At 31.9% G+C, this 22,266-nt stretch overlaps 1 protein-coding gene and 1 non-coding gene across 2 annotated transcripts; both read right to left on the reverse strand.

Annotated features, from left to right (window-relative positions):
- Positions 1-3,828: 3,828 nt before the first annotated feature.
- On the reverse strand, positions 3,829-3,935 carry LOC123222221. The gene has a single exon (XR_006503545.1). It is a non-coding gene; the product is annotated as a small nucleolar RNA R71 (small nucleolar RNA).
- An 8,573-nt stretch (positions 3,936-12,508) lies between these two features.
- On the reverse strand, positions 12,509-17,183 carry LOC123220375 (growth-regulating factor 3-like). The gene is made up of 4 exons (XM_044642578.1): positions 16,753-17,183; positions 15,493-15,847; positions 12,881-13,290; positions 12,509-12,811 (listed from the first exon to the last, which is right to left on the reverse strand). The coding sequence occupies exons 1-4, from the start codon at positions 16,982-16,984 to the stop codon at positions 12,789-12,791; spliced, it is 1,020 nt and encodes a 339-aa protein (XP_044498513.1). The 5' UTR covers positions 16,985-17,183; the 3' UTR covers positions 12,509-12,788.
- Positions 17,184-22,266: the final 5,083 nt, after the last annotated feature.

The following is a 22,266-nucleotide window of genomic DNA, read 5'->3' on the forward strand; positions in this document are numbered from 1 at the left end:
ATTTGAGAGCAAATTAGTTTTGAGCTATTTACTTGCAAATTCTTCTCTCTAATCAAAACCCTTGCTCATACACTTTGTAATTTCATTTGCATTGGGTTGTACTAAGCTTTAACTTTCATATACACTCTTGAGAGAGATCATATTTCAATTTCGTACCATGCTATAAAAGAGTGAGGTTCACTCTTGGAGAGATTAGAAAATTTCTTGTGAGAGAAATTGAGTTTTAACATTTGTAAAGGTTAGTAGCACCTTGGAAGCTATTTTGGTTGTGAAGAAAAGCTTGATTGAGGTTTAGGTTAACCAAGGATTAGTGGAATACTCCAAGGGAGAAAGCTTGGAAGAGTGGACGTAGGCCAGGTTGAGCCGAACCACTATATATCGCGTGTTTGATTTTCTTTTCCCTTAAACTCATACTTTATATTATGTTATTTTGATTGTATTGATTATTTGGAATATTTTAGTTATTCTCATAAATTGGATTAAAAATAGGCAATATTTATTGATTTGAATAAATTGCTTTAATTCTCAAATTTGGTAAAGATTGTTTTAAAATTACCTAATTCACCCCCCCTCTTAGGCCATTCGATCCTACATAGAATACTAGAAGCATATGCATACAATTTTAGACATGAGTATAGAAAACACATGGCTATGATTACATGCATCCATATACTCAAACACGTATGCTTTTTTTTTTTTGCATTAAACTACATATCATCATGAAAGTGTTTTCTAAAAGGGCTGAAAAGAACCTTAGGCCAGGGAAATAAAACAGCCTGAAATTTTTTGTTAAAAAAGTTTTCTTGATCTTGAAAGGTAAAAGATTCAAAGGCATTAGGGATTGGCCAAGAAGGAAGCAAGACTCACAATTTCCTCTTAGGATCACCTAAATGTGGCCAACTAATAGGGATATTATGCTTACTTAGAGAGAGCTTATGCACACCCAAGTGACTTGTCTAGAATCTCACCGCCCTTAGAACTTAATCGTGTAACCTTTCGAGGTGAAATCATAAGGTTCTATATTAAAAGGAAGATGGTACAAAACCCATTTTTTTCTCAACCTAGAAAACTTGTTTTTACGAAATCTGTCATCGTCCCTATATTTACATAGATGTTTGCTAGCCCCTTAAGCCTACAAACTACATATAAAAAGGCCACATAGATATTTCTTTCATAACCCATATCTTCCCACCTAGATTAAAAAATTCATACCCTAATCGTATAAGTGTCAACCCTAGGAGGAAAAAAAAGGCACTATATCCACATATTATATAAAAGGAAACATGAAGTAGAAAAGATAGAAAAAAATCTAGTATAGAAAATACCTCGTTATATAAAGAAATAAGTTAGGTGCAAAAGAAATAAAGGAAAGATAACCCCCCCCCCCCCCCCCCCCCCCCCCCCCCAAAAGAAAAAAAAAAGAAAAAAGGCAGAAAAAGAAATCATGGAGCAGAAGAAAACTATTCCTAAAAAATACAACCAAATATACTAGTGTATGGATTTTGACTAAAGGGAAGAAAACTATATGTTTAAAAAATAAAATCCTTATCCAGTTGATTCATAAGCTAACCACCTTTAGGCCACATTACGACCATTAGAAAGACCTAATTGATTTCTCAAGATACAAAACTACATTTGTTGAGTTTAGGAACATAATCTTGTTTATGAGATTTACCTCGCAATAACACACAAAGGTCGTGATGGGGAACGAAGTATGTATATGCTTAATATGAATTACAACAAACCTAAATATGAAGGTTGTATAAAGGGATTCTTGGGACCAATTTAGGTGGTTAAGCAAACAACCGAGCTAAGATTGTACGTTAGAGAGTTTGACCTTTCTGAAAAATTATTTAAAGGTCATAATTTTGCTAGTTGTTTGAAATACCTAAGTTTAAGGGAGAACGTTAGTTGTGTAGTTACATATTCTCCTTTTTTTTTCAAGTTTCTAAGTTGTTTAAGGATAAGCAAAGTTTAAGTTTGGGAAAATTTGTTATACTTAAAATATACTCCCATAAACCGTGTCTAAAGGCATTAATTTTTGCACTTTAGTGATAAATTAGTTTAGGATTTTTATTTATTAATATTAATATTTGTATCAAATCAAGAAAGAAGTGAATCTGGTGCTAAAGGGAATTAGGAAAGAATTTAGTATTCTTGTTGTTGCATGAAGACACAAACTATATAAAACCACTGAAGAAGTCGACAAGAAAGAGTTCCTTTACAATCAATTCACAGAGAACATTAGCAATATAGTAATTCACTACCTGCATTTCATAAGCCATCAAAAATATAGGTATAACGCACATTAGTAGTTCCATACAAAGGTGATAACTAGAGACTCGAAACACACATATGTAGCAAAAATACAATCTTTTAATTTCTGCTTTTGAGTACAATGTTAACATATATTTGTCATCGTGTGTTTGTTCTTAGTATGAGTGGCTAAAACTTTTTATTCTATGAACTAAGAGTAATCCAATAATCCTCGTAATCTTGTAGTACATTATTTATATTTTATAATATCATTATGTTTTGATTTAATAAATGGTTTGTAATTGCTTGTGGTAAGATAGGGGTCCATCTTTACAAATGTCAGTAAGCTTATGTAAACTATCGAAAGGTGGATACAAAACTAGTGCATACATTTATAAATTTGGAAAGTTGATCATAAAGATAGGTCAAATCCTTGTAAAGTAATTGGAATCATAAAGCGTAAAAGGTAAGCATTATCTGAGTACCCACAAAGAGAAGAGCTCGTTTGATATTTACACACTTAGTCAACCTCACAAAGAGAACTAAGGTAACTTAGGATATCTAACCATCTAATGCATTGTGATTACTTTAGTGGTTCAATACAATCTACAGTCTTATACAAAATTATCAGTGAAACTCGAAGTCCTATAAACTTTTAATTATACGAAGTCCAGTAGTGGTGTTATAATCACATTCTACTAATTATTTTAGCTAGTTGCATTACCAACAATTTAGAAGTAGTCGTAGTTGCATTATTACATTAGAAGCTTTCCATTTATACGATCTTTTTAGCTAATACAGACCTTGAAACAAATTAATAGTTGATTTCTAATCCTTGTAGGATTGATATCTATTATACTACTTGTCAACCCATGCACTTGCAAGAGAGACATAACAGGTTTTTGGCATCATTGTCAGGGATTAGTGCTAAAATTGATACTAATATAATTCGTGGTCTTCTAGACTAAGGAATTTTTCATTTCTTTTACTTGTGTATTTTTAATTTTAAAGAGTTCATCACTTTTGTTCTTTCCTTGCAGGCTTTACTTGGTGCATGACCAAAACGAGGGTGACAAAAAGACTGGATTTTAACCTTAAGATTGAGAGAAAATTCATAATTTAAGAAGAAACAAGCAAAAGTATGAGATCAAGATGGAGAAATCGAAAGTTAATACTAATTTAAACCTATTTGAGATGGCAAATTGATTACATGCACGTCAAGATTATGCAAGTCTATCTATCAGAGACACTACTACGAGTGTTGTCTAACCATCAATTAATGTTAGCAACTTCAATATAAAACCATCCATAATCCATATGATCTAGTAGTTACAACTCGAAAAAGTAGTAGTTAAAGATTCGTATGCTTACTTAGCTAAATTCATTACAGATATATGACACCTTTAAACTAAATGGAGTATTGGATGAAGCAGTGAAGTTGAGACCATTTCCTTTCTTGCTTTGAGATAGAGCAACCATTTGACTTGATTTAAGGCTTTTAAGATCTTTCACTACATGACAAGCTTTATCCCAAGCATTCTTGACTAAATTTTTCCCAACCAAAAAGACAAAAAGATAAAAAATGACATCACCATATTTACTACAAGGGATGATGAAACTCTATAAGAAGTATGAGAGGGATACAAGGACTTACAAAGACATTGCCCATATCATGACCTTTCAGATTGGATACTGGCACAAACCTTCTACAACCAAGTACTAAAATGCATCAAAACTATTTTAGATGTCATTTCTAATGGATCTTTTATAGGATTAACCATAGAAAATGTGTTACAACTAATTGAGAGAATGACAACAAATAGCTCATTCTAGAATGATGATACAGTACCCAAAAAGACATCAAGTATTCATGAAATAGACAAAATAACTATGGTGAATGCAAAACTTGACGCTTTGAATAAGAAATTAGAAAGAATGGATATGAAGGTAGTCAAAATCGCATTACATTGTGAGATATGTAGAGAAAGACATGCCAACATAGATTGTAGCATGTTAAATCCATTCCCGAATGAACAAAACATGGAACAAGCAAACACGGTTAATTTTAACTAGATATGACAAGGTAGCCTATAATCAAATACCTACAATCTAGGTTGGAGGAATCATTTGAATTTCTCATGGAATAGTCAACCAACTCAGTCAAATGCAAACTAAAATTTCAGACCATCACAGTTAGGGCTTCAAGATGAAAATCCACCACCACAACCTTTGTATCTTTCACTAAAGGAACAAAAATTAAGTCTACATTTAATGATGGAGAGTTTTATAGAAGTAGTATATAATCATAAGGCACAAGCTTAAAAGGAAGTCATTAAACATCTCACAAAACATATAAAACAACTCACCACACATAACAGAATGTTAAAGTGCAATTAAGCAATAATCAAGGGAAACTACCATGCCAACCAATCAATCTAAGAGAACAATGCAAGGCAATAACTACCAAAAGTAAAAACACATACGAAGAACCAAAATTTGCATAATTCAATGAACTAATCGTATAAGAAAAATTTGAAAACTCTTCAAATAAGCATACAAAATCAGCCGTTGAAAGAAATATAATAGATGTTATACAAGTAGTCAAGGAACAAGAGGAAAAATTCTCAAGATAAAACAAGTACCACATTACTCTCCCGTTTCCTCAAAGATACCATAAAACAAAACTAGACCAATAGTTTGGTAAATTCATAGAGATATTTAAGCAAATACACATCAATGTATCATTCCTTGAAGCAATAACTCAAATGTCTGCATATGCAAAGTTTTTGAAAGACATACTCTCAAATAAGAGAAAACTAGAAGAATTTGAAAGAGTAATCCTTTTAGAAAAATGTAGTGTAATACTCTAGATCAAATTTTTGCCAAATTTAATGGATTCAAGGAGTTTCTCTATACAATCCACGATTCAAAATGCATATTTCAACAAAGCATTATATGACCTTAGAGCAAGCATTAACCTTATGTGACTTTTGATCTGAAAAATGCTAGATATAGAAGAACTCAAACCAACAATAGTCACTATATAATTAGTAGAAAGGTCCATCAAATATTCAAACAGAGTGTTGGAAAACATCTCAATACAAGTGGGAAAATTTTATGTTCAGGTCAACTTTATAGTCTTAGAGATGAGAAGACGCTTATGTCTCCATAATCTTTAGACGACTATTTTTGGCAACTGATAGAGCAATCATTGATGTAAAGAACGAAAAATTGACTTTTGAAATAGGGCAAGAGAAGGTAGAATTTAGTGTCTTTAAACTAACAAAGCATCCTTTCATTATGAATTATTGTTATAGGATAGATGTGATCGAGAAGTGTATGAAGGAAGTATTTAAGGACAACTTCCTAAAAAATGTACTATAATCCTACCTAGTCCATGAGAACTTTACAAAGCACGAGAATCCAGAAGTAGCAGTATATGTATAACATTTAAAAGCAACTGAACCAGTAGGATCTATATCACAACTTAAGTACGAGGACCTTTAATAGACAACAACAAAATAAAAAACAAATGCACCACAACTACAGAAAAAGGATGCACCTCAAGTAGAACTAAAATCATTACTAGCTAAGCTAAGGTATGCGTATCTTAGACCTAATTTAACTTATCTTATTATGATTAGTGCTGACCTAAATTCTTAGTAGGAAGAAAAACTAGAATGATTATTGCGAGAACACAAAGGGATAATCAAATAGAACATTCAGGACCTAGAAGGCATAAGCCACTCCATATGCATGCATCACATACACATGTTAGATGATCATAAGCCAACCATAAAAAATTAGCAAAAACTCAACCCAAACATGAAGTTGTTCGAAAGGAAGTCTTCATGTGTATGAGACTATTTATGGATTATTTTTGTTGCTACAAACTATTTTTTTATGGAGATTTATGGTTAGTCAAACATCCTTTCTACACTTCCGCACTTTATTCAAATAAAGGGTATTACTAGAATTACAAGCTATATATGTCTAATTTAAATTTTATGTGTATGTATGCTCATTTCAATTAAGTAAAGTAGTATTTCCTTTTGGAGGACAATACTTTTAAAGAGTGGTGTTAAACCAAAAAAGTACAAAAGCTTACGTCTATAATAGTGTTATCATCTAAATATGAAAACTTATAGAATTGTAATACCGACACAAATTGTTATGAGTATTTCTCTACTTGTATCTACTTGGTTAGACACATCCTTCACTTTTCCATTGTTAAAATTTTATATTACTGGAAGTTAAGGTTGCATATAGAAGTTGATGACTTAATTGGTAATGTCATAATCCCAAAGAAGTAAAAACGTAATTACACTTCAATTATGATTATTGAAATTGGAAGGAGTGATTCCCTAACAAAAGGAAACAATTATTTATCGCTCAATAGATTGCAAAAGTCAAGGCAAATTTCGCCCTTATTTCCTATTTGTGGCTTCTAGAAGAAAATATGTTTTAATCAAGGTTTTTTCTTTAGGTTGCAAACTAAAACAATACTTATCTTTTTTTCATTAGTCACTACCGTGAGTTTGATCGATTAAGAGTTTTGACAACATAACGCATAGAATATCTAATAAGTTGTATTTAGTTTTAAGTAAAAGTTATTATGTAGTTACAAAACTTGAAGGGTGTTCCAAGAAAATTATATAAGTCTTTAGAGTTGTAAATTTCAATGAGTGACTATTGAATTATAATATAATTTTTGATTCTACATATATAGATCATTTTCTTAAGTTTGTATCTCTTTGGTTCAAATTCCATTAAATGGCGAGTTTCTAAACACTACACCCCCTTATTAAACACCATTGGATAGTAATATTATCAATCTGCTTGGTATCAAACTTGGGTGGTGTACTTTTATTCATTAGAGTATTTGTTTGATTGTGTTATTTAGGACTTTCCCAATTTTTTTCAATTGTGCTTGAGGATTTGGTTTTGGTTAATTTTATGTTATTTTTTATGTGCTTGGAAGTGGCAATGTTTGTGTTTAAATTTGTGGGTTGATTTCGTTGATTTGTTTTGTTATTTTTTACAATAGATTTGTGACTTGCGTAGGTGTTGGATTCTTTAGTAATAGCTTCCTTAGGAGACATTTGTTTTACATGAAGATTAATTTTAGAAATGAATATTGTTAGAGTATAGTGATTATAAAAGATCATATGCAAAAGATTTTTAAAGGATATAGATTTAGGATGAGTTTTGTGTGAGAACATTTTGACACCTAAAGAGAGGCTCGCTCAAAGAAATCACTTCAAGAATCCATTATGATTCATATTTTCATTCCAATTCGCTTTCTTTATATTCTCTTCTCTCATAAATAGTGTAAATAGTACAAAATATAAATAACATTTTTAAAAATTAATTGTTATGCAATAAAAGAGAATATCTTAAATAATTTTGGTTTTATGGTTAGCAATTAGTGGAATATTAAAATTTTTTAGATGAAGTCCTGGTTTGAATCCTTTTTATACTTATCAAACTTTAACTTATCCAGTGTAGTAGTTATATTCAAGTTTATCCGTTCAATAAATACGAATAAATTCTTTGATTATAAAAAAATAATAATAACAACTTTGACTTATTCAATTAAACAATAAATTAAACGTAAAAACATAACAATAAAACTATGTGTATCTATTTTGGGTATATAAATATGTACACATTTATATGTGTCATCATGTGATTGGATGATTTTGAATTAAGAATAAAATAATAACCAATCATATGATGACACATATGAGTGTGTATACATTTGTGTACCCAAAGTGGGTACACATAGTATTGCTCAAAACATAAATAGTTTGTTTAACTAAAATCAAGATCCTAAACATCCCATTTTTCATGAATCCAAATGGTTACTTTAGTACTGATTGTGGCTAACTTTTTGCTTGGAAATTTTGTAACTTTTTGAAATTACAGAAAGCATTAGCATGAGCGACATAAGAGTTAAGAAGGCTTTAAATGGGAGGTGCAGAAGGAGGACCATCCCTTAATGAAATGGGCCAATCACAGCTGTCGGAATTATAAATTGTAGTTTCTCTTAAAGCAACCTCAAGCTCAACCTTTTACTTTGTGCCACACATTTTATTCATTATATCCACAAGCATTCTTAAAGCAAATACCCATTCCACTCATATTTAAACAACACTGCGTTTCACATAGCTGAATTATTTTTATTCCTAAAATATTGTATGATTTAACTTTGAAGAAATGAAACACTACATTCCTTTACTATTTGCTAAATAATCCAAGCAAGGCTTAACATGTTGAATGTATTAATTTTACAACAAAAAAAAAAAAAAAAAACTAAGGCCACAAATTAGTACCGAGTTTGAAAAACAATAAGGTCACACTGGATCGTCTTGTCAGACAAAGCCAATTATATTGAATAAATCAAATCTCGAATCTAGTGAATAACCTTACAACTGTTGAACTAGTTAAGTCAAAAGTTTAATAATGAAATATCATAAAAAAAAAAAAAAAACTTAAACTAGTTAAGAGTTTATAATACTTTTCAATTTTAAAAAAGATCGAATGAGTATTTTCGATCCAAACTTCACCAAAATTATATTTTTTCATCTTTTTATACATTAGTTTTAATAGTCCAAGGGTATTTTCATTTCTTTGTTAGAATCATAATAGGATTAATACCACTTACACCTTTAGTAATGCAAGCAAATTTATTTTAATTCAAATTATTTTATATTTTTCATTTTTATTCCTCACCGTTTTCCCGTGCTTCCCCTTTTTCATTTTTTGGTCGCTAAAAAACACCCATTGGAAGCTGACAAATTTGGTAGTGGGGAAGACTGCTTTCTTATAAGATTAAGAAGCAAGGCAAATATGTATTTTTTTTTTTTTTAATTCTCCAGATTATTACTCTCACCAAAAAGTCTGAAGGCTATGTTACAAAATTTTCATGTAACGTAATGAGGATGAATTTTTCCTTAGACTTATTTGTGGGGGTATTTTTTTTAATGTGTATTCTTGAGTTATGAATAATAATAACCAAACTATCTAGTTAAGAGGGCTTCATCCTTTTCTTGCAAATTGATTTTCTTCGTTATGAAGGATAAGTCGGCTCGAGTGTTTTCTTTCTCTATTCGAGATGTCTCCAAGGGAAATAAATTATTGTATGTTTATCAAAATATACTCTTTTTTTATAGTATCTCTCATTGAAAATTCTTTTTTTGAACTAAATAGAATAAAATATATCAAACACAAATAGTTATAAAACTAGTAATGAGAAATAAGAGAGTGATGAGGGATTGAACTCTAGTTGGAGATGTAAGGAAAGAGTGATGAAATGATGGTATGTGGCAATGAAAATGATGCGAGAAGATGTGTTAAGTGGTGGTGCAGAGAGTTGCTAGTGGAGTGCGACAAGATTAAGCACAACACGAGAGATGTGTGATGCAAAGATAAGATAGTAATGTAATGTGATGGTGACATGATATAATGATGGTTAAAAACTTCAAAAATTAAACGAAAATGGCAAACAATGGTGCTGGAGTTTGATCATGGTAGAGAGAAAAAAAAGGTGTGAAAAGATGATACCATAAAATGACATCCTTACCTTCTCACGAATGGTTTTTATTAAGGCAATGGACTATTTCCCACCCAAGGTATGCTTTTTTTTCCAAATGCACTCCCATTAATTTTGAAAATCTTATTTATCCACTCATAGACAATTAAAATTAATTGAGTCCGTTAGTCATATCATTTTTCTCTCCAAACCCTAAAAACTAATAATTTTTTTCCACCTCAAGTTTTTAAAACTGTATTTCCCCTTTAAGGTTTTCAAACCTTTAAATCCCATTTTTTTGACGACGATTGACGATCTTTAAGCACCCACTCTCTCTCTCTAATAAACCCTCCTTTCAACTGTACATCTCTCGACACTGTGTGGCGTCATCGTCGACGAAGATGATGCTTCTTTATCGAGACGAAAACGATGTCTTCATCGAAGAAGAGTCGTCGTCGTCGACAACACCTATTAGGGGAAGACGCTGCACGGTCAGAAAGAGGAGACGTCAGAGAGGAAGAGAAGTCGCCTGGAAATCATCGATAGTTGTCAAAAAATTTAATCCGAAATTTTGGAAACCCTAGGGGGAAAATGTTATTTTTGAAAACTTGAGTTGGGGAAAATTATTAGTTTTTGGGGTTTGGGGAGAAAAATAAAATAAAATTTAAATTTATTTTTGATATTACAAATAAAATAATAATTTTATTTTTGAAACCGTTTTTTTAATAGCCCATGGATAGGTAAATTGAATTTTCAAAGTTAACGGGGGTAATTTAAAAAAAAACATGCCTTGGGTGGGAAATAGTCCTTTGGCCTTTTATTAATAAAAGAGCAATGCTATGTATACCTATTTTTGGTACACAATTCATATATGTAATGATGTGTTATCATGTAATTAGATGATTTTAAAACATGTGTCATCATATGATAAAAAAATATCTAATCATATGATAACATCTCATTTATGTATATAAATTATGTATAAAAAATTGGTATATATAGTTTTATTGTTAATAAAAATAGATTACGTGTAGATTAAAAATTTTTTATAGGGGTGGAAAATTGTAGTTTTACCAAAGTCTGGGTGAAAAAGAATGCTTTTGCCTTTAATGCACGGCCTTTAAATTCGAAGTTCAAGTTTCTTTAAAATATTTTGTACTGACAGGTGTCAGTTGAAAGAGAAGATGTTGACCTGATATTATTGAAAACATATAAAGACGCAGTCGTACGGTAATAACAACTGTTCACGCCTGACCACTTATTGATGGCCCCACCATTCCAGCTGCCCATTGGCCCCACCCACGAGGATGACGTCACCTATTCACACTTCCCTATGTGCACGCTTGCCGACACCCTATTATATCTCCTTTACTTTTCTTTAAATTAATTTTTAAATAAAAACAAAATACAAAAACTATTATTTTAAATTATAATAACGTTATATACTTAATTTTATATATAAATAATAATATATTATTATATAATTAAATATTATTTTATTTTTATAATTTATAATTATATAATTATATAATAATATATTCTTATTTATTTATAAAATTATATTTATAACCGTACGCTTTTAATTAACCCCAATTACTTTTAGATACCTCATGTACCCCTTGACTTCTTAATCGCATCAGTTCACTGGAATAATCCTAGACGGATGAATATTAAGTCTAAGGAAACGTTTCAAGCTGGGTTCCTAACTTGTCACGCCAACGTATGAGAATGGATAAATTTTCCGCAATCTCCATCTATTCCCAATTTTCTTCAAAATCTTTAAATATTAGATTTCCTGTAAAATTTTCAAAATCTTTAATTTTTTTTTACGAAGATGAAACAAATTTCTCTGTAAAAATGGGAGGAAAACGGAGGTTCACTATTATTCTCACATTGGAGACAAAGTAGGAACAAAGAAATGTCTCCAACCAAAACAGGGACGGGAATTAGGGTTTTCAGCCCTCCTCAGCGCCACCTGAGACATTCTAACTTTCATTGCATTAGAAACTTGTGGCTGGCCGTGGATCATCCAACGCAATTACAATCAACCAATGACAGTACACCGCATCATCATATGACACATGTATGACAGACTCTGGTTATACGTAGATCTAATGCATGTAAGACTGCAGGACGCCTATACACAGTTTCATTTGACAGAAAAATTGTTCAACAATCTGGACTTTGACACGAAGCTTTGAATTCAATTATAAAATGTATCCAATGGCATCCATTACGGCCAAATATTTTACCATCTGACATTTCAAAAATTTAATTTCATGTATTATATATTAAATATTATATTATACAACATAATTTTTAAAAAATAAAATAATAAAATAATAACATATTATTATTTTAAAAAATAACATTTATAATACATATCGTAAGATATGATATATCAACTGTGTCATATTAATTATAATACACTTTACGATACATATTATTTTTCATCAGTATCATATCGTATCGTAAGATATGTATCGTATATTGTAGAACAATAATACCATATTTGTATCTACAAAACTCATCTACTTATACCATAATAAATGATGGAAGAAAATAATATATAAATGATAAATGATGAGTAATGCATGTCCCTTACAATGCTTTTTGAGATTCCAAAACATTGTGTATGGAATACTCAACAGCAACAGCCTGCTCATAATAACTTTTCAATGATATGTAGTCCTATGTACTCAATCAATGTCTATCATCTAAATGAAACAAGCCAAAAACTTTATTCACAAACCAACTTGTTACTCTTTCATTCAATACAATTTAAAGTTTTTAACTTCACAAATACCTGCTACAGTTTGTTTGTTTTATTTCATACCTAACACTTCAACCTGCAAATGCAAAATATTACACAACATCTATGTAGCCATCCTACGAACATGGAGCTTTACAGAGATTCAATGTGTCAATGAATTCTTAGAGCACACATGTGAGCATGGTAGCACTTGTTTGTGGTGGCCAGGTATAGCTCTGGAAATTCTCAATGTATGCCGTCTAAATTATCTGCATATAATGCAAGCTAAACTCAAATGGATGATCAACTTTTGTTAAGTAAACAAATTTGAAACTCACCTTGGGGAGATTGAGAGCGTGTGGCAGAGAAGTCAGATGAAGACATCGGAATGGATATCGAGAGCTGGGTAGTTGAGAGAGATGTCTGGGTGGATCGCTCATCTTCAAGACAAGGCCATGAGTCCCTGGCTTTAGGCCACTCATCAAAGAAAGGTCGAAGAGACTGACCCTCCTGTTTTATATGCTCTCCAGCAGTGAATTCGCTGCAGAAAAATGGATGCTGAGAATAATCACTTTGCAAGATGGATGTGTTGCTTGCTCTTGACTGGGGAAGTGTGGTGACTCTAGATTGCATCAGAGGCCATGTGTTATCTAGCCGTGAGTCCATCTGGATACCTCTATTGCTTCCAGAAGCTTCAGAGAAGAAACTATGCTCCCCAACTTCAGGTTTAAGCACTCCTTGAAGGTACCTATATGTTAGCATCACCACAAAGTAACAGATCACAGTTTTAGACTCAGAAGCTGAATTTGTTTCTTAAACAATGGTTGTTTTGTGCATATAATGTGTTTCTTAATCCAAATTTGACCAACACCAGGGAGTGAACAATGCTGTTAGATAAGGAGGTCATTAATAACTGACTGAAAACATTCCAGACACTTACTCTAGATGGCTATGAATAGAAGGCTTAGACATGATTAATGGACTGGCCACAGAAGTAAAAAAGTACGAATGAGAGGGAGTTAAGTCAATTTTTAGAATTCAAACAACAAGAACACAGATGAAAAGATCTTGCACATGCAAATACCATATGAAATATCAAGATAGATAAATCTTTCAAAGTATAAGATTATGAACACTATAATAACATAGAAAAGTTTTTAATAACTGTTTACTCAGCTGGTTTGGAATTGAGAAAATTGTGATATGAATTCATGACTCAACTTTATTTGGTGATTAAAAGATTACGTGAATCTGGTCCTTTAAAAAATATGCAGAATCTACAGTAGAGTGATAAACAGTAGCTTAAACAGCATTTGAGAGTCTAGAAGACTTTTGACATAGATAGAAAGAAAGTCCAGGTGAAGAATAGAATCTTGTGTTGAGCTAAGGATGTCAAGTATTCAATTAAAAATTTTCCTGCTCTAATTCATTTATGCACTAAGACAATGTGCTCCATGGCAAAGCTGTAAGAAAAATGACAATAAAAAGTTTTAACCTGGTGGAGAACTGCAAGAATACGCACATAGGTGCATATGTAATTTTAAGGCTTCCAAAACTAACTGAAATAGTAGTTAATCAAGAAATTGAGGGTCATGTCCAGTCTCTGGATAGCGAGTGTTCTGCTTCTGTACAGTAATCTATAAGATTATATGTTTTTCTTCTTTTGGAAGTTTACATGCAATAATTCGCTCAATTAACATTTACATTTCTGTAAAACCACTGAGTATATCTTTGCAATCTTGCCTTTTGACAGAAAGGGCTGAGGGTCAATAAGGACAGAATAACTGTCAGATTTCTGCCATGAATCTAACAAAGGAAACACAAATCAAAGGAGTAGACAAAAAGAAGACTGAAAAAAAAAAAGATAAACAGTCTACGAAAACAACGGCTTTGACGACTATCCTTGTGGACATCAGGGCCCAGAAGCCTGAGCCTTGATAGAATTACAAAGTTCATGCAATGTGTAAGTTACACACACAGGAGTCTTCAGACATATATAACTGCAATCACTCTCATCAATGGGCCCAGCAATGAATAGATCAGCAACAATTTTAACCACTACAATTTGAAAAATTAATTCCTGAGAACAATATGATTGAACAAGTTAAGTGGTCTGTTTAGTTAGCTGGTTCAGGATGCTAGGACAATAATAAAGTTTTCATTTTTATGAAACTTGTGAAGATAAAGACAAGTCCATTCATCCCCTTCAACTTCCCTGCCCCTGCTTCCAACTTCACGGTAACTGAATAGAATTCAGGAAATATTAGCTACCCCATCTTAAACACCTGACAGATACTTGATAGAATTCACATTTATCCACTTATATGCATGACCAGGGCAATTCCTAATGGTTGTCAGATTTCTGAGACAAAATTCACACAGAAAACATAAGGCAAAGAAGCAGACCAAAGAGAAAGCCTGTCAGTGAAGAAAAATTATGTTAGAAAACTACTGATCTCACTATCCATCTTTAAAGACACCAGGGCCCGAGAACCCTGAGAAGAACAGAAACTTGGGAAGTCACTTACATGGCAGGAATCTGCAATTTTGCCACTACCACAGAACATTGGAATGGGCCCAATAATCCATGGCTCTAACAATAGCTATGACAGCTAAAAGTAAGTGGAATTCATATAACAAAGCATATGAATAGCACAAAAAGAAAATAAATAAATAACTAGCAACAAAGTAATCTTGGAAAAAATCATTTAAGCAAAACCTAATGAAAATAGAATGTAAATAACTGTCAAACCATCGGTTTCTTAAAAAATTATCATCATAGCAAACGTTTAACATAACCATGAAACAAAAGAGTGTATGAACTTAATAAGTGGAAAATTATTCTTTCATTTAATGGAAGACTCATTCTTTACCGACAATGTTTAACTGTCAAGAAACTAAATATGTCAAAAGCACTTTATGGTTATATTCTTTTCAAAAAATACTATACCTGCAATCTTTATTTGGGATTCCATAAGAGATAGACTCTACTTGATAATGGGACGGATTAGTTCCAGAACCACTGACTTGGATATCACTAAAGGCATGTAATGGAACATTCTGGGAGCTTCCAGTCCCACTGCTGCTTTCAGTGACAGTCAGCGATGACACGGTGGACAATGACTGTGTAAGGGTATGTGATTCCACAGGCTTTCTTGAACGGTTGCGGCCTCGGTGCATGTGGCGCTCACAGTACTTTGAGTCTGGGTATGCGTCTTTGGAGCACCGCCATTTTTTGCCATCAGTTCTCCTGCATCGCCCCGGCTCAGGATCAACCTTTTTTCCATAGAAGGAACAATAACCCACTGCAAAATTATGAAAATGTCACATGCATTTTAGTTTTCATTACAAATGTAACAAGTATAAGATAAAGTTTGACACTATGCTTCTTCAGAGTATAATAATGCATGATTAGAAACAAAGAAACATGGATAACGGACTGTAAATGAACGTTTTTTATTCTTCGCAGACAACAGTTTCAGAGTTTGAATACATAAACCATGCTAAAAGTAATATTAGAGTTCAACATCACGGGATTAACAACATCACATGGATGAATAAAGATGAACAAGAAAAAAGAACAAGCATCAATTAGATAAATCTTTAATTATCAATAATCATAACAACGAAAAGAAATAATTATAAAAAACCATAGGAATTCAAACAACACATGGTTTGAGTTTTAAAGGCATAAAATGCATGTCAGAGGAAGCAAGTCAGAAAGAAAAGTTTCAGATAACTTCTGAATAAAGAAAAGTGATTGAACCAGTAAAACTTTTATTTTCTTTAAACGAGTTTTCACGAAATGCCAATTTATGAAGCTTTGCTCCCGAAATATAGTTTAGTTCACCAAGCAAGGTATAATCCAAAAAACCCCAACAGTTAAAACTGAGTGAATTACAAAGGCAAAAGGGCGTTGCCTGTCAATTTTTTTATTTTTGGGAATAAAATCCCTATACAGAAGCTCCAACAGGTAAAGAAAAAGAAAAGATTGAAAAAGTCACCGAAAAAGAAATAACCATTTCTTGCTCATTAATTATTTCTTCAACATCCATTTTATCAAAAAGCCAAGAAGAACAAGTTAAACAAATAAACTTCCATCTGAAAAACTTGAAAAGTTTTTATCTTGAAACTAATTCAAACACACCCAAGAATAAGGAAAAAAAAGAAGAAGATAAAAAACAAACAAACGAACAAAGAGAGGGCTTACTGGTGGGGTGATGAAAGAAGCGTGAAGAAATGGAGTCAAAACTCTTTTGAATAGGAAGAACAAGATCATGAGGCACAGGCAAACCTGCCATCATGTACTTAAAGATCAGGGCTTGATGTTCCAACTCTTGCCATTGTGAAACTGTAAACGGTGACCTCATTCCCACTAACCCCATCCCACTTCCAACCCCACCACCACCACCACCACCGCCGCCGCCACCACCAATATTCATCTCCTTCTCCACCACTAGTATGTACTATATAAATAAAGACACAAACTTTGTCCTTCTAGAGCTACAAGTTTAAACATGTTTCGAGAGAAGAAACAAGAAGAGCGAGCATAGTCGAGTTTTGTCACAACTGTTTTGTTTTGTTCAGTTTGTGGTTGTGTTGGAAAAGAAGGAGCAGAGGCTGGGAGTAAAGGCTAGTTTTGGTCTCATTTTATTCATTAATAAGAGCTTCTTTATAACTCAAAAACTTGACTTTTACAGACCAACTTGGATTCAAATTAATTAATAATTCTACAATTAAGAACATATATATAACCAAGTTAAGCAGAAATAGATAGTAAATAATTAAATTTGAGATGTCGTAATTTTCAAATAAAATTATAAATTTGTTTATGTAATTTATCTGATTGTGTAATTTTAAAATATAAAAAAATAATATTATCTAATTATAAATTATCAATTTAATTTATACAAATAAATTTTTATATATAATTTTATTCGATGGAATATCAAATTTAAAAAACTAATAAACACATCCAAAATTTAGTATAATAAGGGGATATAATAGTAAAATCACTCCAATTATAAAAAATTTTGGAAAACCTAAAATTAGTTCACAAATCAAACTCTAAGGAGGGGGTTTTTATAGTCTCCCTAAACACAATCTAGTAGTTAATGATAGTTTGTCCCTTTGATTTGACAATTTAATAGGCTGTGGTTGAACATATGGTCCAAGACTTGCTTTTTGCATTTTTTAAATTTTTAAATATTATAATAATAATAATAATAATAATAATAATAATAATAATAATAATAATAATAATATTAATTAGTTGTACCAAACAGGAGTTGCATAATAAATGAATGCTACTTTTAAGGAAATTTGTTTTCAGATGGTTGATATCTAAATAAAGCAATTCAAATAGAACCTGCAATGAATGCCTTTTTTTTTTTTTAAATAAAATTATGATTTTATATATATATATTTTATGATATAATTAAATAATTTTAAATTATTAATAAAATAATATTTAATTTTATATATAAAAAATATGTTTGTATAGCATTTTTTTTTTAATAAATTTAGCTGTCTTTTAAATTACTTGAAATTTATCATTAATCTTGCTTTAAATTCCCAGACCTTTCACATGGTATAATTAATTAAACGTTGCTCACACCTCACGTGAAATACAGATGAAATTATAACTGTGTTACTTTCTAACAATTAATGCTTTAAAATTGTTTAAGAAACTAATTATAAAATCATATGCATTTCATTCATTTTCATGTAAAAATTAATCTTTATTTAATTTTAATATGTATTTTTCCTATCATTATTGGATTAACAAAGTCAATCAACTAACATGAAAAATGCACAAATTATATATAATACGACCCATTTTTATTTTGAGGAAGATTATGTATATAAATCTATTTATATATATTTAAAAATAAGTATATATAGTTTTTTCGTTTTATTTTCTGGATGGAGATTTTTATTAAACATATGGATCTCTTAAAAACAAAATTTTTACATTGTGATCCTTAAATTTTGAGAGATATTCTTATTCGCTTTTTATTATAGGATATAACAGTTTAATCCTATTAAAGGTGTTATCAATCCACTTTCTTAATTATAGTAGAATTTGGTATATTGATAGGTAAAAAATGTTATATACACTTTCTTAATGATATCATTTGCGATAATAACAGGGGAAAATATCGATCCCTGGCAATTAGCATTAGGTAATTCATAAATAAAAAGGCTGACATCTGACATTAATAGTTAGGATGACAGGAAGGGAGATTCTAAAAATATAAATGTTCAACTTGCACAACAACAAACAAATAAATTAGTTGTCAAGGATGGTCCACAAAATTGACATGTGTCCAATTAGCTACACCGTAATGTAAAAGTAGCAAAAACCATTATTAATTTGTCCCCTCAGCCACCCACTGCCACCTCTTTACCTGACACGTGATGGGTTGGAATGAAAATGGACCCATTGGGCCAGGAAGGCCCAAACCCCACCACTTTAATTATCTTCTGCCAATGTCAAAAGCAACCGGTTGCTTGCCGGGAAGCAGGTGACATTCGATGTGGGCCACATACCACAGACTGAGGTGGAAATAAAAACATTTATTTATTATTTTTTTTTTTTAACTTTTGGACCGTATCATTTTGTGTGGGTCAAAATTGGGCCTACTATAATTTATATGGGTGGACCACAAAACAAACCACGCATCTCGAATTTACCACCACCATACAGATCTCTTCGGTTTGCGCTTAAGATACCCCTCCACAATTACATGAATGTAGATTGTATTTTATGGATTTGAATATTTAAACAAAACATTTAAAAAAATATGTTCCAAGTTGGTAAATGGTGGCAGTGGTAATACAGACTTTAAATTTTAAGATTGGATAGAACCTTAACATATTTATCATCAACCATAAAAAATAATTTTAATACTTTTTAAACAAAATAGATAAAATTAATAGTAGAGAAAATTACATTTTCTCACCCAAAGTTTGATCTAATTAAACTTTTTAACTTTTTGAGGATGTAAATAATACTTCTTCCCTCAAATTGTGTGACGAAGAGATCTTCGTCTCTTTATCACACGGTGCGATGAGGAGATGAAGATCTCTTCATCGCACCACTGACGTCGCACCAGGAGAAGGAGGAGGCCGGTGACAACGTCAGAAGATGAAGTTGAAGAATGAGAGTGAAACTGCTAGTTTTGAAAGTTATAAGAGGCGGCTGCGTTTTGGAAAATATGAAAACCCTAGGTTTGGGGGTGAAAATGTTAGTTTTCAAAGTTTAAAAACTTTAGGTAAAGGTGAAATGTTAGTTTCTAAAACCTAAGGGGGTGAAAAGTAATAAATTTTATAACATTTTAATATAAACAGTAAAATGATGATTTTGCTCCTGTCCGTAACTGAAAAAATGGACGGTAGTTTGGTCATGGGTGGGAAAAAGGGCTTTTGATCTCCCGTGGATATAGGTTTGAGAATGGGCTAAAAGGTGGGTGGGAAATAGTCCTTTTCCCTTCTAGAAATTTGAAAGCTCAAAGATCCTGTGCTCATTTTGGGGGAAGATATGCATGATTGTGTGGTATGAGACATATGCCCATGTATAGCTTTCTAAACATGGATGACGTGTGTTTGAGGACACGTGGCTTGTACACATGGATCCAAGTGCATAAGAGTGTGCCCAAGCCACTTTCTCGCATGCACCTACTTTATACACAACCGTATGCTAAGTGTCACACACTTGTGTATATGGGCAAAAGGCACATAGGTATGGGAGAAGCACATAACTGTGTACCCCTAGAAAAAGTCAAAAGATGATTATACTTTTAGGCTATATACATAAGAAGGGAGAATTATAAAAGAAAAATAATGAGCAAATAGAGGATAAAGAGTTCAATAAGACATAGATGAGATATCTAACTATGTGAACGATAACACCAACTCAAATTGAATTAAATCTAAGTCAAAAAATCAGTAACCTTTAAGCTAGTGTCATACAATTAGACAATCCCAACTACGTGTGTAAGTAATGATATTTGTGAGAGTAATTAGGTTGAATACTCATGAGATACATCATGCACCTGATGCTAAGGCGTATAGCCACCCAATTTAATTTAGGTGTACATGGTAAGGATATGGCTTTTAGATATTTCTCACATGATTAGCGAGATGCACTACATATGTATCTGAGGTAGAGATCATTTTTAGATAGTTAGTCAACAGTTCCAATTAGCTTATGTGGTAAAGGAAAAAGTTGTTATCAGAGATTTTCTCGTGTGGTTAAGGTGTCCTAATTAGATAGCCCAATAGGTTGTTTGGCATGTGTGTAAGACACTACGATAGCTTTCACTAGGGCATTAGATATGTCAATTCTAGATTGGGTCTCTGCAGTTTTTTTATGGATAATCCATATCAAGGCACTGAAGTGTCATAGTGTGACAATAGTTAGCTTTTAATTATTTTCAAACATATTGATTTACTCATATTGATAGCCATTGATAGTTTAATTATATTGATAGTCATAGATGCTGAAAGGTCTTCACTTATTAAGTTTTACTCATGCGTTTCCTTTTATATGTTTTGTGGAAGAGGTGAGTAAGGAGGTAGAGGGATCCAACGACCCAGCGAGTAGCTACATGAGGAGAAAGATGTTTATCTAGTATTAGCAGACATATATTTATCTTTGTTATTATTATCATTATTTTCAAACATATTGATTTACTCAAGATTTATACAGTTATTTTATAATAGAGATTTTCAAATAATTAATATATTTTTTTTATTAACAAAGTGGTTATTTTTATTACATTACCTTTTTGCATGCTTTATAATTATGATCATGCATTAAAGTTTTCAATCAGTCTAGTTGTGTATGTCTTTTTTGGTGTATTCCTATAAGGGGTATGTTTCTAGAGAGGGGTGTTATATTTATGATATCAGAGTATAACCTTGGTTCTTAAAAATGTGAAAATTTTTATGTGTTTGAAAAATGCATATAGAGTTAAGTAAGAAATTAGCCTCTCGTACAATATCGACCGCCCCCTGTATGCCTACCACTGTAAATATAATATACCTGTTTTCAGATTAAAAGTACATGCTTAAAGTTTGTAGTGATTTCAAGATGAAGAGATCCAAGAAGTTAATCAAAGATGCCTCAGAGTCCTTAGTCAAGAGAGAAGCTAAATAGAGGCTTAAGGACGAGCATCCGATGCCTCAGGTACGCCTTCTATTGATAGTGCTTCCATTTGCTAAATTATGGAAGAGGTTCTAAGATAGAATAAAGAGGTGTCATCTAGTGTAGGACATCTAGCCTAAGCTTCATTGATGCAAGAGTAGCATTTAGATATAGAGGCATCTTCCCAATAAAGTAAGAGGAGTAAAAAAGCCCCTCGGGTAAAGATTGGAGGTAGTAATAGAAGACAAACATATCATATTTATAGCCTGTCTAGTCATCATCAAACCTTAGACTTCAAAGGTAGTGTAGTGTTAGCGGGATTACTAGTCAAAGAGTCGCTAAAGATAACAAATGATGTCATGAGGATCTACTTAATGATAGATACGGATAAGATAAAATATACCGGTCTCTTGCTAAAAGATGATACTAAGGCTTAGTGATGGATGCTATTTGGGAACCATCAAGTTTCAAAAATGTCATGGATAGATTTCTAACATACCTTTAAGTCAGGGTTGTTTCAGCTAACGTTATGTATATAAAGACCTAAAAGTTCCTCTATCTGAGGCATAGGAA

This window comes from Mangifera indica, chromosome 7, assembly GCF_011075055.1.
Source record: "Mangifera indica cultivar Alphonso chromosome 7, CATAS_Mindica_2.1, whole genome shotgun sequence".
In the NCBI taxonomy this organism is placed as follows: domain Eukaryota; kingdom Viridiplantae; phylum Streptophyta; class Magnoliopsida; order Sapindales; family Anacardiaceae; genus Mangifera; species Mangifera indica.